Source organism: Trematomus bernacchii, unplaced genomic scaffold (genome assembly GCF_902827165.1).
Source record: "Trematomus bernacchii unplaced genomic scaffold, fTreBer1.1, whole genome shotgun sequence".
In the NCBI taxonomy this organism is placed as follows: domain Eukaryota; kingdom Metazoa; phylum Chordata; class Actinopteri; order Perciformes; family Nototheniidae; genus Trematomus; species Trematomus bernacchii.
This window is the reverse complement of record NW_022987609.1, coordinates 1,868,643-1,887,122: the sequence shown is the minus strand read 5'-3', so window position 1 is coordinate 1,887,122 and position 18,480 is coordinate 1,868,643. Positions and strand designations below refer to the sequence as shown.

Below are 18,480 nucleotides of genomic sequence, written 5' to 3'. Positions count from 1 at the left end.
CGCCAACAAATGAAAACCCCTCCTTTTTCTGCCGCAGTAACTATTTCAGATCCAGATAGCAACCTAAGATTCTGTAACTGTGACATGAGTTTGGGACATTTGAAAATGTACTGATTATTTGTCTGGGGTTTATTCTCCATTATAGGGATTCATGTCATCTTATTTGCTTTGGGTGTGAAATGGTTACTGCGGCAGAAAGAGGAGGAGTTTTCATTTGGCGCACTTCACCTGCTCTCCGATAGAGGCAGAGTGTGAGTGGTCCATTAGCAGATCATTCTCAGACTCGGACACACACTCTTCAGGCTTGTCGTATTACATTGCATAATAAAGACGAGCAATCATGGTGAGCATCATTTCTATATATTTTATTTTCAATGTTAATGGTTGAGAGTGCATGTAAAGAAGAGTAAAGGATTTTAATCGTAAAATGTTCATATGACGTCATCCTTTCTTCCCCTTTGCTGTAGTGGGTGATGGCTGTATATTGTGCGATAGTCAATATGGCTGCTGCTATGCAAATGATTAGCTGTCTTTCAATGCTTGATGAAAATGTAGCCTTTTTGCAGTGCAAGCCAATATATATTCCTCAGCTTCACTAGATTTGTAAATATACTATTACTAGTTTGTAATCTTGATTTTAAGACCTTTTTTCCTTTTAAGCTTTTATTAAAAATATAATTGAATGCACCTTGCTCTAAATATGTGTTTATGTTGTTTGTTAAATTATACATCCCAGTGAAATTATGATGTGGATGAAATATAGAATATCTCTGTTAAATATTTTTTCTGTAAAAATATATGAAAATGAATGGGAGACCTCCATTTCCAGTGGATGAGTGCGCCCTTTCTTTTCTTTTTTTTTAAAGGGACAGCACTCTGCAACATGTCTGACCTACATAATCCTCTCTCTTTCAATCATTCTGCATGCAATAAACCTGTTTCATGTGGAAGCAGGGACAATTTTAAAATGCATTTGCTCCTGTAAAATAAATTGTAGACTGAACCTCAAAACAGAGATGCTTTCACAGGAATAGTAAATGCTTGTCATGCAGAGTGGGGAGAATGAATCGAAACAGGCTCTGGTGCGCTGCCATTTTGAAGTTTGCTATCAGACAAAAAAACGTTCTATTGGCTGCCTGGTTTGAATGACCCACTTGTAAGAAGTCTAGCAACATCACTTATGTGTGTGGCTCTTTTAATAAAAAAATTAAAGCAGTTGTGAACATTTCCTCTTAAAAAAAAACTATTTTTAAGTGCAAGGTTTGAGATTAAATAAGATCTGTAATCCAAATCTTCTTTTTCTGCCCCCCAGCGTGAATGCATCTCTATCCACGTCGGTCAGGCTGGAGTCCAGATTGGCAATGCCTGCTGGGAGCTTTACTGCCTGGAACATGGGATCCAGCCGGACGGACGGATGCCCAGTGACAAGACTCTCGGAGGAGGAGACGACTCCTTCAACACCTTCTTCAGTGAGACTGGAGCTGGAAAGCACGTCCCCAGGGCAGTTTTTGTGGACCTGGAGCCCACTGTCATCGGTAAGTGTCATCACCTGTGGCTGACATTTTATTTAAGCAAGTTGAAAGTCTACATTGTAAGCCACAAAGGACTCAATGGCTGTTTTTGTCTCTTCAGATGAGGTGCGCACTGGGATCTACCGCCAGCTGTTCCACCCTGAGCAGCTGATCACTGGCAAGGAGGATGCTGCCAACAACTACGCCCGAGGACACTACACCATCGGCAAGGAGATCATTGACACGGTGCTGGACAGGATCCGCAAACTGGTGGGCATATTTATAACCAAAGGGATTTAATCCTAATATTGATTTCAAATTACATTGCATAACTGTTCCCAAGGTGATGTTTGTCTCCCCCTTTGTTTTCAGTCTGACCAGTGCACCGGTCTTCAGGGTTTCCTGGTTTTCCACAGCTTCGGAGGAGGCACCGGCTCTGGTTTCACCTCCCTGCTGATGGAGCGTCTGTCCGTCGACTACGGCAAGAAGTCCAAACTGGAGTTCTCCATCTACCCAGCTCCCCAGGTGTCCACTGCTGTGGTGGAGCCCTACAACGCCATCCTGACCACCCACACCACCCTGGAGCACTCTGACTGTGCCTTCATGGTAGACAACGAGGCCATTTATGATATCTGCCGTAGAAACCTTGATATTGAGCGTCCCTCTTACACAAACCTGAACAGGTTGATCAGTCAGATTGTGTCCTCCATCACTGCCTCCCTTCGCTTTGATGGTGCCCTCAATGTTGATCTGACAGAGTTCCAGACCAATTTGGTGCCCTATCCCCGTATCCACTTCCCTCTGGCCACCTATGCCCCTGTTATTTCTGCAGAGAAAGCTTACCATGAGCAGTTAACCGTGGCAGAAATCACTAATTCCTGTTTCGAGCCAGCCAATCAGTTGGTGAAATGTGACCCACGCCACGGTAAATACATGGCCTGCTGCCTTTTGTATCGTGGTGATGTCGTTCCCAAAGATGTGAACGCTGCCATTGCCACCATCAAAACCAAGCGCTCCATCCAGTTTGTGGACTGGTGCCCCCACTGGTTTCAAGGTGGGCATCAACTACCAGCCGCCCACTGTAGTTCCTGGTGGAGACCTGGCCAAGGTCCAGAGGGCTGTGTGCATGCTGAGCAACACCACTGCTATTGCAGAGGCCTGGGCTCGGCTTGACCACAAGTTTGATCTGATGTACGCTAAGCGTGCCTTTGTGCACTGGTATGTGGGTGAGGGTATGGAGGAGGGGGAGTTCTCTGAGGCCAGAGAGGACATGGCCGCTCTGGAGAAAGATTACGAGGAGGTTGGAGTCGACTCCATTGAGGGTGAGGGAGAGGAAGAGGGAGAGGAATAGGTCCAATAAGAAAAACCCCTTGAAAGTTTCATTCCTTACCAATACGCAGAAGCCCAAAATCTTGCCTTTGTACTAGAAATGTAACGTGTTTCTATTCCAAATGTGTCACTGTAGTTGCAAAAAAACAATTGGATGGTTTATGGAGTGTAAATAAACTTGGGAAAAGTACTTGTCTGTATTGTTTTTCATATTTTCACAGTTTTAGGACGCGTCTTTCGAAAACATGTTCCCATGTTCCCATGGTGAAATATTAAAAGTGTTGTCTACTGCCTTGCAAACATTTAAATGCTGGTAAATGCTGCAAATCTATTTTTCATTTTTGTTGTACCAATTGTGTGCTATGCATTTAACTGCATCATGGTCGCATAGCTTTGTACCATTTGTTTTTTCGATCAAATTCAGAATAAAGCATTCATGGTCACCAACAAGGTACTGTCGACCAATAAAGACACTTATATTTATGTCAAGATTCCCCTAATTTCATATACGCTACCAGTGATCTCAGTTTAATTCAGAGAAACATAATGGTGAGATTTGTGTTCAAATACTTATTTAATGGTTTGCAATTTAAGATGCGATAATGGCCTTAAAACAGTGTTGAAGTGAAAGGCTCTTCACAATTCATGATTTCCAGTTACCTGGAGACCCCTAGTGGTAGTTGTGTGAGAAAAAACGTTCAAAACTAGGTCCAAAGTAGGTGTGGTAACCGGGACTGCAAGAACATATTGCTCAATTCCAGTATTAAATATCGTTTTGGGATTTAGGCTTCATATGTCGACACAACACAGGGTTGCCAAACAAAATGCAGTTGCAGGCTAGTTCCTTTATGCTACAGAGGAAAAAGACTAAATAGTTTGACATTTGAGCATCATTATATTAAATGTATTCTAAAATACACCATTTATTTATAGTTAATATATATATATACACACAAAACAGTTGATAAGCTCAACCTTTATATTGAAATAGACTGAGATTAGCTGTTCTAATTTCATAAAGATGACTTTACATCAAGATGTATTGCTGTCCCAGTTGTGTTCATTCATATATGTAAAAGAGCAAACTTAAACAAATGAAACAAATACGAGGTGAACTGAAAAATATGGCTTTAATGCATTTGAATCTATTATGTGATATTACTACCAGAGATAACAGAATGCTTTAAGCATAAGTGCCAACAACAGAAACAAAACAATCGAAACTGCTCTATTAAAAAATAATGTCCCAACAGTACATGCGCCCTGTGGAGATAAAAAGGAGAGCAAACAATATTACTGTCAATAAACAATCTTTATTTTTTGGGTTAATTAAAGCATACATAATTTAATACTCCTCTCCTTCCTCATCGTTATCTCCCTGACTATCAGCTCCAACCTCCTCGTAATCTTTCTCCAGAGCGGCCATGTCCTCTCTGGCCTCAGAGAACTCTCCCTCCTCCATACCCTCACCCACATACCAGTGCACAAAGGCACGCTTAGCGTACATCAGATCAAACTTGTGGTCAAGCCGAGCCCAGGCCTCTGCAATAGCAGTGGTGTTGCTCAGCATGCACACAGCCCTCTGGACCTTGGCCAGGTCTCCACCAGGAACTACAGTGGGCGGCTGGTAGTTGATGCCCACCTTGAAACCAGTGGGGCACCAGTCCACAAACTGGATGGAGGGCTTGGTTTTGATGGTGGCAATGGCAGCGTTCACATCTTTGGGAACGACATCACCACGATACAAAAGGCAGCAGGCCATGTATTTACCGTGGCGTGGGTCACATTTCACCAACTGATTGGCTGGCTCGAAACAGGAATTAGTGATTTCTGACACGGTTAACTGCTCATGGTAAGCTTTCTCTGCAGAAATAACAGGGGCATAGGTGGCCAGAGGGAAGTGGATACGGGGATAGGGCACCAAGTTGGTCTGGAACTCTGTCAGATCAACATTGAGGGCACCATCAAAGCGAAGGGAGGCAGTGATGGAGGATACAATCTGACTGATCAACCTGTTCAGGTTGGTGTAAGAGGGACGCTCGATATCGAGGTTTCTACGGCAGATATCATAGATGGCCTCATTGTCAACCATGAAGGCACAGTCAGAGTGCTCCAGGGTGGTGTGGGTGGTCAGGATGGCGTTGTAGGGCTCCACCACAGCAGTGGACACCTGGGGAGCTGGGTAGACGGCGAACTCCAGCTTGGACTTCTTGCCGTAGTCGACGGACAGACGCTCCATCAGCAGGGAGGTGAAACCAGAGCCGGTGCCTCCTCCGAAGCTGTGGAACACCAGGAAACCCTGAAGACCGGTGCACTGGTCAGACTGAAAACAGAAGGAGAGAGAGACAACCACCACAACAGGTTGGAGCATATAAAAGAACAGTGTAAATAAAAGCTACTAGTTTAAATAAAGCCAGATTTAATTACAGCAGGACTTTGAGCCAATGTTCAAAATGGTGCTGGATTCTGCAGTATGTTACTATAACAATAGAGGGTTATTATCATACAGTACATTTGCTCATCATAAGAACTGAACAAGCTAATGATAGCTAATGTCATTTTAATCTCGTATTCAAACAAGTTATAGTCCTGCCAACATGTACATTAACATGCTTTAGTTATAAACCATGTTATAGTAGGCTACTGTTTACAAAAAAGAAACTCAAGTTTGTATTTTTGTTCCTTTAAAAAGGGCAATTGTAACCAACAAAAATGTGTACAATGAGATTTTCCGATCTGTTAACACAGCATTTAAGTTTGTTATACCCCCTACTAAATGGGTAGGGGTGCATTATCTTTTCTGAGCAATTATTGAGAATCAAACAATGTCCTAGGCTTCCAGCCTTATTAGGAAGGAACCTACCCTTGCTCTAAATATACCCACCAGTTTGCGGACCCTGTCCAGCACCACTTCAATGAGCTCCTTGCCAATGGTGTAGTGTCCTCGGGCGTAATTGTTGGCAGCATCCTCCTTGCCAGTGATCATCTGCTCAGGGTGGAACAGCTGGCGGTAGGTCCCGGAGCGAACCTCATCTAAAAGAGATTTAAAATCAGAAATTCCTTCAGGGTTTGCCTTTCTGAAACAAAGAGGAAACTATGACATTTCAATGTATTGAGTTTACCAATGACAGTGGGCTCCAGGTCCACAAAAACTGCTCTGGGGACGTGCTTTCCAGCTCCAGTCTCACTGAAAAAGGTGTTGAAGGAATTGTCTGTGCCACCAAGAGTCTTGTCACTGGACATCTGTCCGTCCGGCTGGATCCCATGTTCCAGGCAGTAAAGCTCCCAGCATGAATTGCCAATCTGGACTCCAGCCTGACCGATGTGGATAGAGATGCACTCACGCTGTGGAAAACAGCAATGTGTAAAATGTACAATAAATATCGTCACACAGCTATAAGTGTTTCCATGTCTTATAAGATGCTTGAGATCACCACATGTTAAAGTGGGCACAATGTCCGAAGGCATGGAGGGGGGGGGGTGGGTTCAAATTAAAGGATCCTTTGTGAAGAACAGATACAACAACATCATGACCGAGTCAGTTGACACGTGTATTTACAGCCATGAAAAGGAGTCAGTTTATCAAGACAAACACATAACAGATTGTCTGTGCATTAAATATGATTAAGGCAGAACACGGTCTAAAGGCTTTATTGTCATATGCACAACAGTGTGCTTGTTGCCAATGCAAATCCTACATCTCAGGCTCCTTCAACAATGTACTTCATGCACAGTATACTTAAGACATAGAAAGATATGAAATAGTGCAATAAAACAAGTGCATGTGAGATATTGATGCAAGTATACAAGAAATACAGGCAACAATTTTCGCATGTTGAGATTATATTACATTAAATATCTTTAGAGGGACATCATGTTTAGTCTACCTACAAGACAGAGCTGTGGTCATATTTTTCCCACACACATGCAGTTTTTAAACCAGTAGTATAATCTGTTAAACAATACAGATTAAAGTGTCTGATCGTACATTTATTTGGAAACTCAGGGGTGGCAGCAAGGCCCTTTAAAATATGCAGTTAAGCAGGTGTGTGACCAGAATACTTATATACTCAAACTGGGTCATTGTGCACACTGCAAAGACAGGGAAGGATTTTTTTTAAATGCCCAAAAATGTAATTAAAAAAGCTCCTCTCTCTGTTTAAAAAAAATACACAATAACCCTAAATAAAAAGTCACATTTAAAAAGTTTGCATACAACTTTGTTAGCAGACCTTTCACTGGAGGCATTGTTAGCTAATGTTAAAAGTTCTGCAATTAGCTTGTGCCATCGATATAAATTGATTAAAATTATAATTCATGACATGTGCTCTATGTGGCTGGTTTAATTTAACATAACACTTTTTAAATGTTGCATACTCACCATGTTTCCTGTCGCTGTGTGTCGAGGGCTGGAAAACAGGATTAAGAGACTGAATTAACTCTCACAGCTGCGCTTCAAGGAGTGCTGCGTGAGATGCTAACACCAGGTTAGCAATACGAGGCATTTTATACACAAGTTAAATTACAAGGAGGGGAGAGCAGATGGATCTGATTGGCCGAAGTCACAAGAGCTTCCTTCCTATTGGTTAAAGGAAAACCTTGATGTTCTTCGCAGGTGTTACAGATAACATTAACGATGACGCTCGAGGATAATGTTGACACGAGTTCTGTCATGCTCTCTGGAGGAATGGAAAATAATATTCAGGAAAACACAATTCATCCTAATGCAATGGACAAGTTCCATACCCAACACACCACAGCGTTACATTTGAACTTTAGCGTTAACATTTTACTTTCTTGTTTCTTTCTTATACTTATTTATTTATTTTTATTTAATCGTTTATTTGGCAGGGACAATGCACAGTAATGAACACTTAAAACATTCAAATGTGTCAAGCATAACAGTGCCAGATGTAGCTTTGAACTAATTTACATCCGCAGTCCCTCACATAAAACATTTAAGAAAATTACATTTTACAAACATAGCAAAAACTAAATACATGATATGCAAAAAGTGCAAAAGAGCAAGAGCAGCATACACAAGTATTTACCACGTGGCAGTACAATGTAGCAGCTACGACATATAAAGTGCAAGAGGAGATACCCCTGTGTTAAAGTGCATTTAGCGGTGATTGCAGGTCTGTTTGTTTCTCATCCATTCTTTAAATTGACCTTTAAAACTATTGAGAGTGGGACAATCCCGTGTCTCAGTTGGGAGGCTATTCCAGAATGAGCTGCCTTTAATGGAGAGGACATTTTGTCCAAAAGTGGTCCGTCTGCGGTGGACTTCACAGTCTCCTCTGGTTTCTGACCTAGTGCAGCGTCCAGTGTGTTTTCTGTGGATGAATTCCCCTAAGGAAGGGGGGCCAGTCCATGTAAACATTTATAAAAAAAACATATACTTTTAAAAGACTTTAAATTGTCAAAACTCAAGAAATTGTGTTTTTCAAGGATGGTACAGTGGTGGTATGAATTTGGCTTTCTGTCAAACACCTTGATAGCTCTCTTGTACAGCTGTTCTATAGGTTTCAGGTTTGTGGCACAAGCAAACGACCAGTTTGTAAAACAGTATTCAACGTGGGATAGAATCATACAGTGGAGGTATGACTTTGCAGCATTGACAGTTAAGAAAGGTCTGATTTGTTTAAAATGTTGCAAGTTGAATTTAACGGTATTGGATACTTTCTTAATATGTTTCTTAAAAGTCAAGTTCGAGTCCAGTATGACTCCAAGATACTTGAAGTGGGGGACTAGTTCTAATTCTGCTCCGTTTAAAAACACATTGGATCCTTCAATTTTGACTGGTCGTTTACTGAACATCATGCACACTGTTTTTTTTGCATTTAACTGTAAGCAAATGTTGTTCAGCCAGTGTTGAACCTTGTCCAAAGCATTTGAGAGACAGGATGTGATTATTTCAGTATTTTCCCCCTGTACAAAGATGACCGCATCATCGGCATACATTTGAACATTCAAATCAGGACATACATTAGGCAAGTCATTAATGTAAAGAGAAAACAGTTATGGTCCAAGAATGGAACCTTGTGGAACCCCAACAGGGTTGACAAGGTAGGGGGATTTGGTACCGTTGACCAAAACATACTGTTTTCTGCTGGTGTCAGCAGTGGGTTTGAGAGTATATCGGACGTCACCTTGGTAAAAAGTCAATATAAAATGTCTCTATAATTAGAAGTAATAAAAGAAAAGTGGTCGTCAAGACTTTATTGAACCTTCGAGATAATTTTAAATTATATAAATTCTGTCTAAAGCCATGGTAAGCGACAGGTAAATGTAAATAGCCAACACATACTTAAATAAACAAATGACTCAGCATATTATGTAAGTAAAAGAAATAAGATTGCAGGATATTATAAAAATACAAACATTTCGAATTTAGGTTAAAATAATAACCTCAAATTCGCCCATTATATAATATTGAATTATAAAGACTTGTGCAATTATTGTTTGTTATTAAAGTTCAAATGCCACCATATGGATTAATCTATAAACACATATTTCGTCCATTTTACATTGTATTAATAATGTGCAATATTTTCCTCTAAATATTGAATAGAATTATGAAATTACAAAAAAAGTAATGTTGTTAAAGTATGTCCTCTTGAGTTAAAATACTTACCTTGGTTGATTTCTGATTTTTAACTATTGGGTACATTTAGGAAAAAGCAGATGGACATTTAAAGGTGAAAATTATATATTGAAATAATCTTATGCAGTAAAAGTTATTTAGAGTATTTTGACAGTGCTAGTTCTGTTGGAAAACCTGTCGAACACTCGCCCCACCCCCAAGTGACTAAAATGTGCAAGATCTTTATTATGAAAACATTTTTAGAATGACCTGACCATTGAGTGAATATAATGTTTAAAGTATTTTAGGCAGATTATTAGATTATGAGAGTACAGTGAGTGTGTAAAAAAAGTGCAAACAATACATTCAGTTAACAAACAGATTTTATTTTCTGAACATTGATGAAAAGGTACAGAGATTAATACATTGGAATGTTTGCCTTTCTAATACTCCTCTCCTTCCTCATCCTCATCCCCCTGACTATCAGCTCCAACCTCCTCGTAATCTTTCTCCAGAGCGGCCATGTCCTCTCTGGCCTCAGAGAACTCTCCCTCCTCCATACCCTCACCCACATACCAGTGCACAAAGGCACGCTTAGCGTACATCAGATCAAACTTGTGGTCAAGCCGAGCCCAGGCCTCTGCAATAGCAGTGGTGTTGCTCAGCATGCACACAGCCCTCTGGACCTTGGCCAGGTCTCCACCAGGAACTACAGTGGGCGGCTGGTAGTTGATGCCCACCTTGAAACCAGTGGGGCACCAGTCCACAAACTGGATGGAGCGCTTGGTTTTGATGGTGGCAATGGCAGCGTTCACATCTTTGGGAACGACATCACCACGATACAAAAGGCAGCAGGCCATGTATTTACCGTGGCGTGGGTCACATTTCACCAACTGATTGGCTGGCTCGAAACAGGAATTAGTGATTTCTGCCACGGTTAACTGCTCATGGTAAGCTTTCTCTGCAGAAATAACAGGGGCATAGGTGGCCAGAGGGAAGTGGATACGGGGATAGGGCACCAAGTTGGTCTGGAACTCTGTCAGATCAACATTGAGGGCACCATCAAAGCGAAGGGAGGCAGTGATGGAGGACACAATTTGACTCATTAACCTGTTGAGGTTGGTGTAAGAGGGACGCTCAATATCGAGGTTTCTACGGCAGATATCATAAATGGCCTCATTATCAACCATGAAGGCACAGTCAGAGTGCTCCAGGGTGGTGTGGGTGGTCAGGATGGCGTTGTAGGGCTCCACCACAGCAGTGGACACCTGGGGAGCTGGGTAGACGGAGAACTCCAGCTTGGACTTCTTGCCGTAGTCGACGGACAGACGCTCCATCAGCAGGGAGGTGAAACCAGAGCCGGTGCCTCCTCCGAAGCTGTGGAACACCAGGAAACCCTGAAGACCGGTGCACTGGTCAGACTGAAAACAGAGGGAGAGACAATGATCACATTTATGCGTTACACATCTTTTAGACTGACTCTGAAACAAAGAGAATGAAAAGTACTGAAGTTCAGAGTATAAAGAACGTCTGGAAACACTGTTCAGCTTTTTCCCAGGTGTGTCAGAGACACTGGTATTGTTTTCAGCTGGTGAGTCAGTGTGCGTAATCCTGGCAAAGCTTTTTCAGGCTAAATGTGCCTGAGGGCACTGTATTAAGAGTTCAACATACTCAGGAAATTCTACAACATTGGTTATTAACTTGGTATAGAGCCAGGGTTTCTCTTTCTTGCTTTAAAAGCAGTCAAGAAAAAGCTATTGTGTTTGCAGCATATGACTAATCAAAACCATTCCAGATGTGCGGTATAGGTTAAAATGAAGGCAGAGCTTGGAGATGGGTGTGGTCAGAACAATGGGGCAGTATCCGCTTACATTCCTTTTATGTGACAACCTTCTTGGCATTAAAACTGATTTATTCAATTTAATATTTTAAAGTTCTAAATATACCCACCAGTTTGCGGATCCTGTCCATCACCAGGTCAATGACCTCCTTGCCGATGGTGTAGTGTCCTCGGGCGTAGTTGTTGGCAGCATCCTCCTTGCCAGTGATCAGCTGCTCAGGGTGGAACAGCTGGCGGTAGATCCCGGAGCGCACCTCATCTATAAAAGGGGAATATGCATATATTTAAGGGTTTGACTAAGAGGTGGAATAATCTACACCAAATCAGCATCGTTGCTTGTTTGTAGTGAGAATTTACCGATGACAGTGGGCTCCAGGTCCACAAAAACTGCTCTGGGGACGTGCTTTCCAGCTCCAGTCTCACTGAAGAAGGTGTTGAAGGAGTCGTCTCCTCCTCCACACGTCTTATCACTGGGCATCCGTCCGTCCGGCTGGATCCCATGTTCCAGGCAGTAAAGCTCCCAGCAGGCATTGCCAATCTGGACTCCAGCCTGACCGACGTGGATGGAAATACACTCACGCTGTGGAAAAAGGAAGTTGTTATGGCACTATAACTTAATGTATTTTTTTGTTTTAAAGGCGTGGTTGGCTCACACTTGTGCTTAGTTTCACAAATTAGATGCTGAAGGCAACTCATCACATGTTGAGGGCTGCTCTAAAGATATTTCAATATTTAAATTAGGAAAAAAAGCCTCCTTTGTTAAGAACCAGAACATCATGACCAAAGTCACCTGATCGAAGTACACATTAAGCCTAGGAACAGACAACCCTTTGAGAAAAGGCTATTTATAACAGAGGCTAATTATTCACACATAACCTGAAAGAAAACAGTGTTGATAATACTTTTCCTAAAACCAAACCAAATACAGCTCTTGTTCCTTATTTGTAATATATATATATAACATAAAAGATCAAATATAAAAGGCCCCATTATGCTTTTAGTGATCAGGGTTTGATGTGTCAGGCTGAAAGCACACTATCCTCTGCCAACAAATGGGTCAATGTACAGACAAGAAAAAACCAAGAACAAACTTGAATGTGGACTGTGCCCTGTCAAATTGACACATATTCTACCAATATTACAGTTAAAACGAACACGTTAAAGGCTTTTTATATAACTGTAGACAGCAGGCATATGCCACTCCTTAACAGTTATTACAGTTAGTTAACCTAGTTTGGTCGCCGCGTGAAATCACACGTTCATGTACACAATATAAGTTAAGAAAACGTATATTTTTACACTTACCATGTTTTTTTTTTAAAGTTGGGAAGTTCTGAGTTTTGATTAAAAAGAGGAAAGAGGAAAAGTTAGCTCTCGCAGCAGGGCCTTTATGAGTCCAGTGTGAGACGCAACTGATGCCTTTTTTCTAGGCGGGGTCATTTATACTTTCTCAGCTGGAGGATAAGAGACGCCGAATCAGATTGGCCGAACGTCTGGTGAGCTTGATTCCTATTGGTCAAAGAGTGCTGCAGGGACGGTAGAATGGGTAGCAAAACCAGGAAATGAGATAGCATTTTAGCACGTTTCTGATCATGCTGGCCAATGAGGTGTCCGGTCACCCTGAACCATAGACTGTATATGGTCTGAACCAGCGCCATATAGAGAGATTATATAGATCTATTATACGGCTCTGGTCTGAACGAGTTGCAGGCAGCAGGCTTTTACATATACTGTCATTTCTGAGTTAGATTGTTTCTTTTACTGTCCTCTTTTTCTAAGTGCATATCAGCTTTTAGACATGATGCGCTGATGCTTTGTTTTCACTCTTCAGTGGGCGGGGCCGTGGCAGGATGTGACGTAGTGCTGCTTGCCCTGAAGATGAAACTACTTTTTGGTTAACATAAAACAGGAACATGCATGTGATGTGTAAACGCAGATGATGGATTGCCCCTGTGTATTCAAATGTAAACAGAAAGCAATCATCAATATAGAGTTGTGGATTCAAAATGTCAGTAGAGGAAAATCATAATATATGCTGGTCACTAAAATGAAATATAAGGTCATTGCCAGGGGTTATCACTACAAACCAAGTCCATGGATCGAATAATCCTATTTAAATATATTGGTTGGTTGATGTACAGGAGAAATTATATTATATATTATATATACAGTATATATATATAATATTGACATTAAATGTGCTTTATTTTGTAAGGTGTTTCTTTGGTTTTGAATGGTAAGCTTTCAAAAACACATCATTACACATATACCGGGCTTTGATGAGGATGGATTATGATTACATGGTTTATTAAGCAGCAGTTAAAAGTACTACAAAAAAACTGGACAGAATACAATGGAGAACAATGAGATTACTGTGGGTTCCCTTACCCATACAACTGTACTATTTGGTACGCCAGAAACAGATTAAGTCATTAAGGAAAACCTACAACTATACCCTACTGCATATTGCAGTATGGAAGCCAGCATATGTATATGGCTATTCTGACTCACAATACTTTATCGAGCAAGAGGGCAAAGGTAAAGATGCAATGTTGTGATGAAGTAGTGCAGTGGTGCCCTCTGGACCTGATAGTGCAGCAACACAAATTGCATAATGCATAATACCAATTGAGATTTAATAAAAAATCTTACTTTGAAATAAATAGTTAAGTTCTTTATAACTACGCATAAAGATACAAAAGAGAAAAAAATGGCATAATTTAAAACAATAATAAACAAGCTATTGTCAGAGTCAATATAAAAAGAGGGCTTACTATTTCCTGCAGTTGATACAATGAATGATATTTACCAATAAAGAATGACAATATTACTCATGTCAGACAAAGATATGTTTGAAAATGACTTAAATATATATATATATATATATATATATATATATATCGTAATTCAAATATGAACGTCAAAAGTCGGAATATGCCAATCTTTTTTTCTTATTATCTTATTTGCTAAACGTTCTTGTATAGTAATATGCATGTGTTGTATTATTCTACTACGTCTATTTATTAATGTTCAGCAATAACCACGTTTTCCCAGTACATCCATGGGACTGACGTTCTTAGGTGGGGTGATTCCGCTTAGAACAGGAATTTTGTTAGCCAGTGTTCTTGTTTTCCATGTGCTCAATAAAGTTTCTTAAAAAAAATTCTAAAGAATTCAACCAATCAGAAGTGGACCCACGTGTCTTTTCATCCAATCAGATTCCGCAGCAATTGCGCCGCGTAAGATAGTATAAATAGCCCCGCCTAGAAAAAATACATCAGTTACTTCTTACCCTGGACTCATAAAGGCCCTGCTGTGAGAGATAACTTTGCCTTTTCCTCTTCTTTATCGAAACCCTCTGTCTTTACATCTTCAGAAAAATGGTGAGTACGATAGTACAGCTTTTCTCCACGTAGAGGATGTGTATTTAACCAAATGCAGCGCTCTGAACGTGTGTCATCATGCGACAACGTAACCAGCTTAACGTTTTTGAACCGCTTACTCTTTAAAGAAGGCTCATCATTTTTATAGTGAAACAAAAATGTTGCGGTATAAGCTGGTAAATCAAGCTTCGTCATTAATAAGTCGTTTTAACTGTGGTGTTGGTAAATTAAGTGTAACTCGACGGCACAGTCAAGATGTTGAAGTGACGCATTTACAATCGGCGCGAATTGTTGGAAATAAATATACTTCCTGTGTCATTAGTGGCTGGGTTTAATGGTTTCATATTTAAAACATGATATTAACACGGATAAAACATTTTTTTCCGAATTTCAGTGAACCAGGGCGTTTTTCCAGCGTACGTTTGAAATGATTACTCGCTGCCGATATTTAAATAAAATGAACGCTCCGTCTCCCCAAATCTCGCGAGAGTTATTTTTCCTGCGACGGATTTGTGTCGACCTCGGTTTAGTGTCTTTACATGACATAGCATTTAGCTGCCGCTTTTATCCAAAGCGACTTACAATAAGTGCATACAAGAAGATACAAACTAGAAGAAAACGGAATCATCAGGTTTCATAGAGCCAAAACATTTCAAGTGCTACTCAACTGGCGTTAGATAAGCCAGTGCTTTATTAGTATATAAGTGCGTTGTTAGTAATTGTATTGCTCGAAGTGGAGTCGAAAGAGATGAGTTTTCAGTCTGCGCCGGAAGATGTGTAGGCTTTCTGCTGTCCTGATGTCAATGGGGAGCTCATTCCACCATTTTGGAGCCAGGATAGCAAACCGACGTGTTTTCTCTAATGTCTTCACATTAGAGAGATGAGAGACATTGTTCCAATTGTTACTTTATTTAGGTCGAATTAGATGATGATTATTATGTGTTTACGTTCTGACCTGCCACGCCACTAGTCTCCTAAAGGGGTGTGGCAGTGCAGAAAAGGTAAATGCGTAGTCTCCTCTCAACACTGGCCTACATTCACGTCCAATCGTGCCACCTGTCTGCCAACAACTGCGTCATTGTGCTTTCGGTATTAGAGGTATAAACAGTATTTAGCCTCTTTTTGTTTTTAATTATAACTGTCTTTCTGTTCAGATGACAAATGTGTGCGTCAGGTGACTTAAATCATGATGTGATGTTTGGTTCTTATTAAAATAGCCTTTTTCTCTAGAGCAGTCCTCCCACATGTGGTGATATGCCACTAGAATGTATGCATGTATGTTACACTGTTTTTGCACAAGAATCAGCCAACTAGACTTCCTTTTTTATGATAGTTTCTTAACAACCTTTTTTTCCTTTTACAGCGCGAGTGCCTCTCAATCCACGTTGGTCAGGCTGGTGTGCAGATTGGCAATGCCTGCTGGGAGCTTTACTGCCTGGAACATGGGATCCAGCCGGACGGCAGGAAGCCTGGTGACCAGAACATCTCAGGAGGAGGAGGGGACGATTCCTTCAACACCTTCTTCATGGAGACTGGAGCTGGAAAGCACGTCCCCAGAGCAGTGTTTGTGGACCTGGAGCCCACTGTCATCGGTAAATTCTCATTAATTATAAATTATAAAAGTATCATAAATGCCTTTTCCCCCCCTCTGTCATTCAAAACCTTCAATAATCTAATGCTCATTACTCTTAGATGAGGTGCGCACTGGGACTTACCGCCAGCTGTTCCACCCTGAGCAGCTGATCACTGGCAAGGAGGATGCTGCCAACAACTACGCCCGAGGACACTACACCATTGGAAAGGAGGTTATCGACCTAGTGATGGACAGAATCCGAAAGCTGGTCAGTACATTTAGAACAGAAGTCAATTTTGCTGAAGACTAATACATGGAAATGAATCAGTTTATTGCTAAGTAGTTTTTCACATACAAGGAGTATGCAATCCTATTGTGGTGAATGGCAAAAATAAGTATTGCAAAAGCCAAGTATCATAACTGATAATAAATATGTGAAGTATATGTTTTAAAATGTAGAGCTGTACAGTGTTTTAAACAAACACAAGCCATAACAATCTCGTATCACTCTTTCAAAGTGAGCATATTTCCCCGATTCTGGCCCACTTGCATCGGCTTCCTCCACCCTGCAGAATTCAGTTTAAGATCCTCCTGATCGCATTCAAAGCCCTCCATGGTATGGCACCCTCTTATCTCTGATCTGTTTTCATTTAATCTATATGTTTACATGCTGTGCACTACTACGCTTTTTTTATCATTAGCTGTGAACCCTTGGCACTGCTGTCTTTGTATTATATAAATACATTTATTATTATTTGATGATTTTCTCTTTTTGTTTCAGTCCGACCAGTGCACCGGTCTTCAGGGTTTCCTGGTGTTCCACAGCTTCGGAGGAGGCACCGGCTCAGGTTTCACCTCCCTGCTGATGGAGCGTCTGTCCGTCGACTACGGCAAGAAGTCCAAGCTGGAGTTCTCCGTCTACCCAGCTCCCCAGGTGTCCACTGCTGTGGTGGAGCCCTACAACGCCATCCTGACCACCCACACCACCCTGGAGCACTCTGACTGTGCCTTCATGGTTGATAACGAGGCTATTTATGATATCTGCCGTAGAAACCTTGATATTGAGCGTCCCTCTTACACAAACCTGAACAGGTTAATGAGTCAAATTGTGTCCTCCATCACTGCCTCCCTTCGCTTTGATGGTGCTCTCAATGTTGATCTGACAGAGTTCCAGACCAACTTGGTGCCCTATCCCCGTATCCACTTCCCTCTGGCCACCTATGCCCCTGTCATCTCCACGGAAAAAGCTTACCATGAGCAGCTCTCGGTGGCAGAAATCACTAATTCCTGTTTCGAGCCAGCCAATCAGTTGGTGAAATGTGACCCACGCCACGGTAAATACATGGCCTGCTGCCTTTTGTATCGTGGTGATGTCGTTCCCAAAGACGTGAACGCTGCCATTGCCACCATCAAAACCAAGCGCTCCATCCAGTTTGTGGACTGGTGCCCCACTGGTTTCAAGGTGGGCATCAACTACCAGCCGCCCACTGTAGTTCCTGGTGGAGACCTGGCCAAGGTCCAGAGGGCTGTGTGCATGCTGAGCAACACCACTGCTATTGCAGAGGCCTGGGCTCGGCTTGACCACAAGTTTGACCTGATGTACGCTAAGCGTGCCTTTGTGCACTGGTATGTGGGTGAGGGTATGGAGGAGGGAGAGTTCTCTGAGGCCAGAGAGGACATGGCCGCTCTGGAGAAAGATTACGAAGAGGTTGGAGCTGATAGCCTGGGAGATGAGGAGGATGAGGAAGGAGAGGAGTATTAGAAAGGCAAACATTCCGCTTTATTGATCTCTGATCCATGCTGTTTTATTAATGTCAAGAAAATAAAGTTGTTCATTGACTGAACCTGAACCTATGCTTTCCTCTCGTCACTAAATACACTGCTAAACATGACCGATCTGCCTAGATGGGTTGTATGTATTCACTTGCTCAGTTCAACCAAAAATGTTTTCACACAGAGATGCTATTGCTCAATTCAGTCACTTGGAGGCAGTGGTGTTAAACGTGTGTGTGTATATATCTTTTCTCTGAACAGACCAGGCATGGCAATCTAGTTAAATGTACTGCTAGAATAATCACTAAATTATTTCTCAACATCAGATGATTCAAGAGTACCATTTGCATATCTTACATTTACTTATTTAAGATTGGATTTGTGCTTTACGTGAGAAGAACAGAGTCCTAACCCCGGTCTGGTCTAAAATAGGGTGTGGTATTCACTCTGGCCCAAGGGAGGGATAGTAGTGAGGCGGGGGGGGG

At 41.6% G+C, this 18,480-nt stretch overlaps 3 protein-coding genes and 1 pseudogene across 3 annotated transcripts; 2 read left to right on the top strand and 2 right to left on the bottom strand.

The window, feature by feature from the left end:
• The first annotated feature begins 85 nt into the window (after nucleotides 1-85).
• LOC117483380 lies at nucleotides 86-3,030 on the top strand (annotated as a pseudogene).
• Nucleotides 3,031-3,951: 921 nt separating this feature from the next.
• Nucleotides 3,952-7,312, bottom strand: LOC117483379 (tubulin alpha chain-like). The gene is made up of 4 exons (XM_034131703.1): nucleotides 7,222-7,312; nucleotides 5,963-6,185; nucleotides 5,725-5,873; nucleotides 3,952-5,163 (listed from the first exon to the last, which is right to left on the bottom strand). The coding sequence occupies exons 1-4, from the start codon at nucleotides 7,222-7,224 to the stop codon at nucleotides 4,186-4,188; spliced, it is 1,353 nt and encodes a 450-aa protein (XP_033987594.1). The 5' UTR covers nucleotides 7,225-7,312; the 3' UTR covers nucleotides 3,952-4,185.
• Nucleotides 7,313-9,791: 2,479 nt separating this feature from the next.
• LOC117483373 (tubulin alpha-1C chain-like) lies at nucleotides 9,792-12,672 on the bottom strand. Its single transcript, XM_034131696.1, has 4 exons — nucleotides 12,572-12,672; nucleotides 11,624-11,846; nucleotides 11,377-11,525; nucleotides 9,792-10,847 (listed from the first exon to the last, which is right to left on the bottom strand). The coding sequence occupies exons 1-4, from the start codon at nucleotides 12,572-12,574 to the stop codon at nucleotides 9,870-9,872; spliced, it is 1,353 nt and encodes a 450-aa protein (XP_033987587.1). The 5' UTR covers nucleotides 12,575-12,672; the 3' UTR covers nucleotides 9,792-9,869.
• A 1,858-nt stretch (nucleotides 12,673-14,530) lies between these two features.
• LOC117483372 (tubulin alpha-1B chain-like) lies at nucleotides 14,531-18,072 on the top strand. The gene is made up of 4 exons (XM_034131695.1): nucleotides 14,531-14,649; nucleotides 16,013-16,241; nucleotides 16,342-16,490; nucleotides 17,004-18,072. The coding sequence occupies exons 1-4, from the start codon at nucleotides 14,647-14,649 to the stop codon at nucleotides 17,982-17,984; spliced, it is 1,362 nt and encodes a 453-aa protein (XP_033987586.1). The 5' UTR covers nucleotides 14,531-14,646; the 3' UTR covers nucleotides 17,985-18,072.
• The last annotated feature ends 408 nt before the right edge of the window (nucleotides 18,073-18,480 follow it).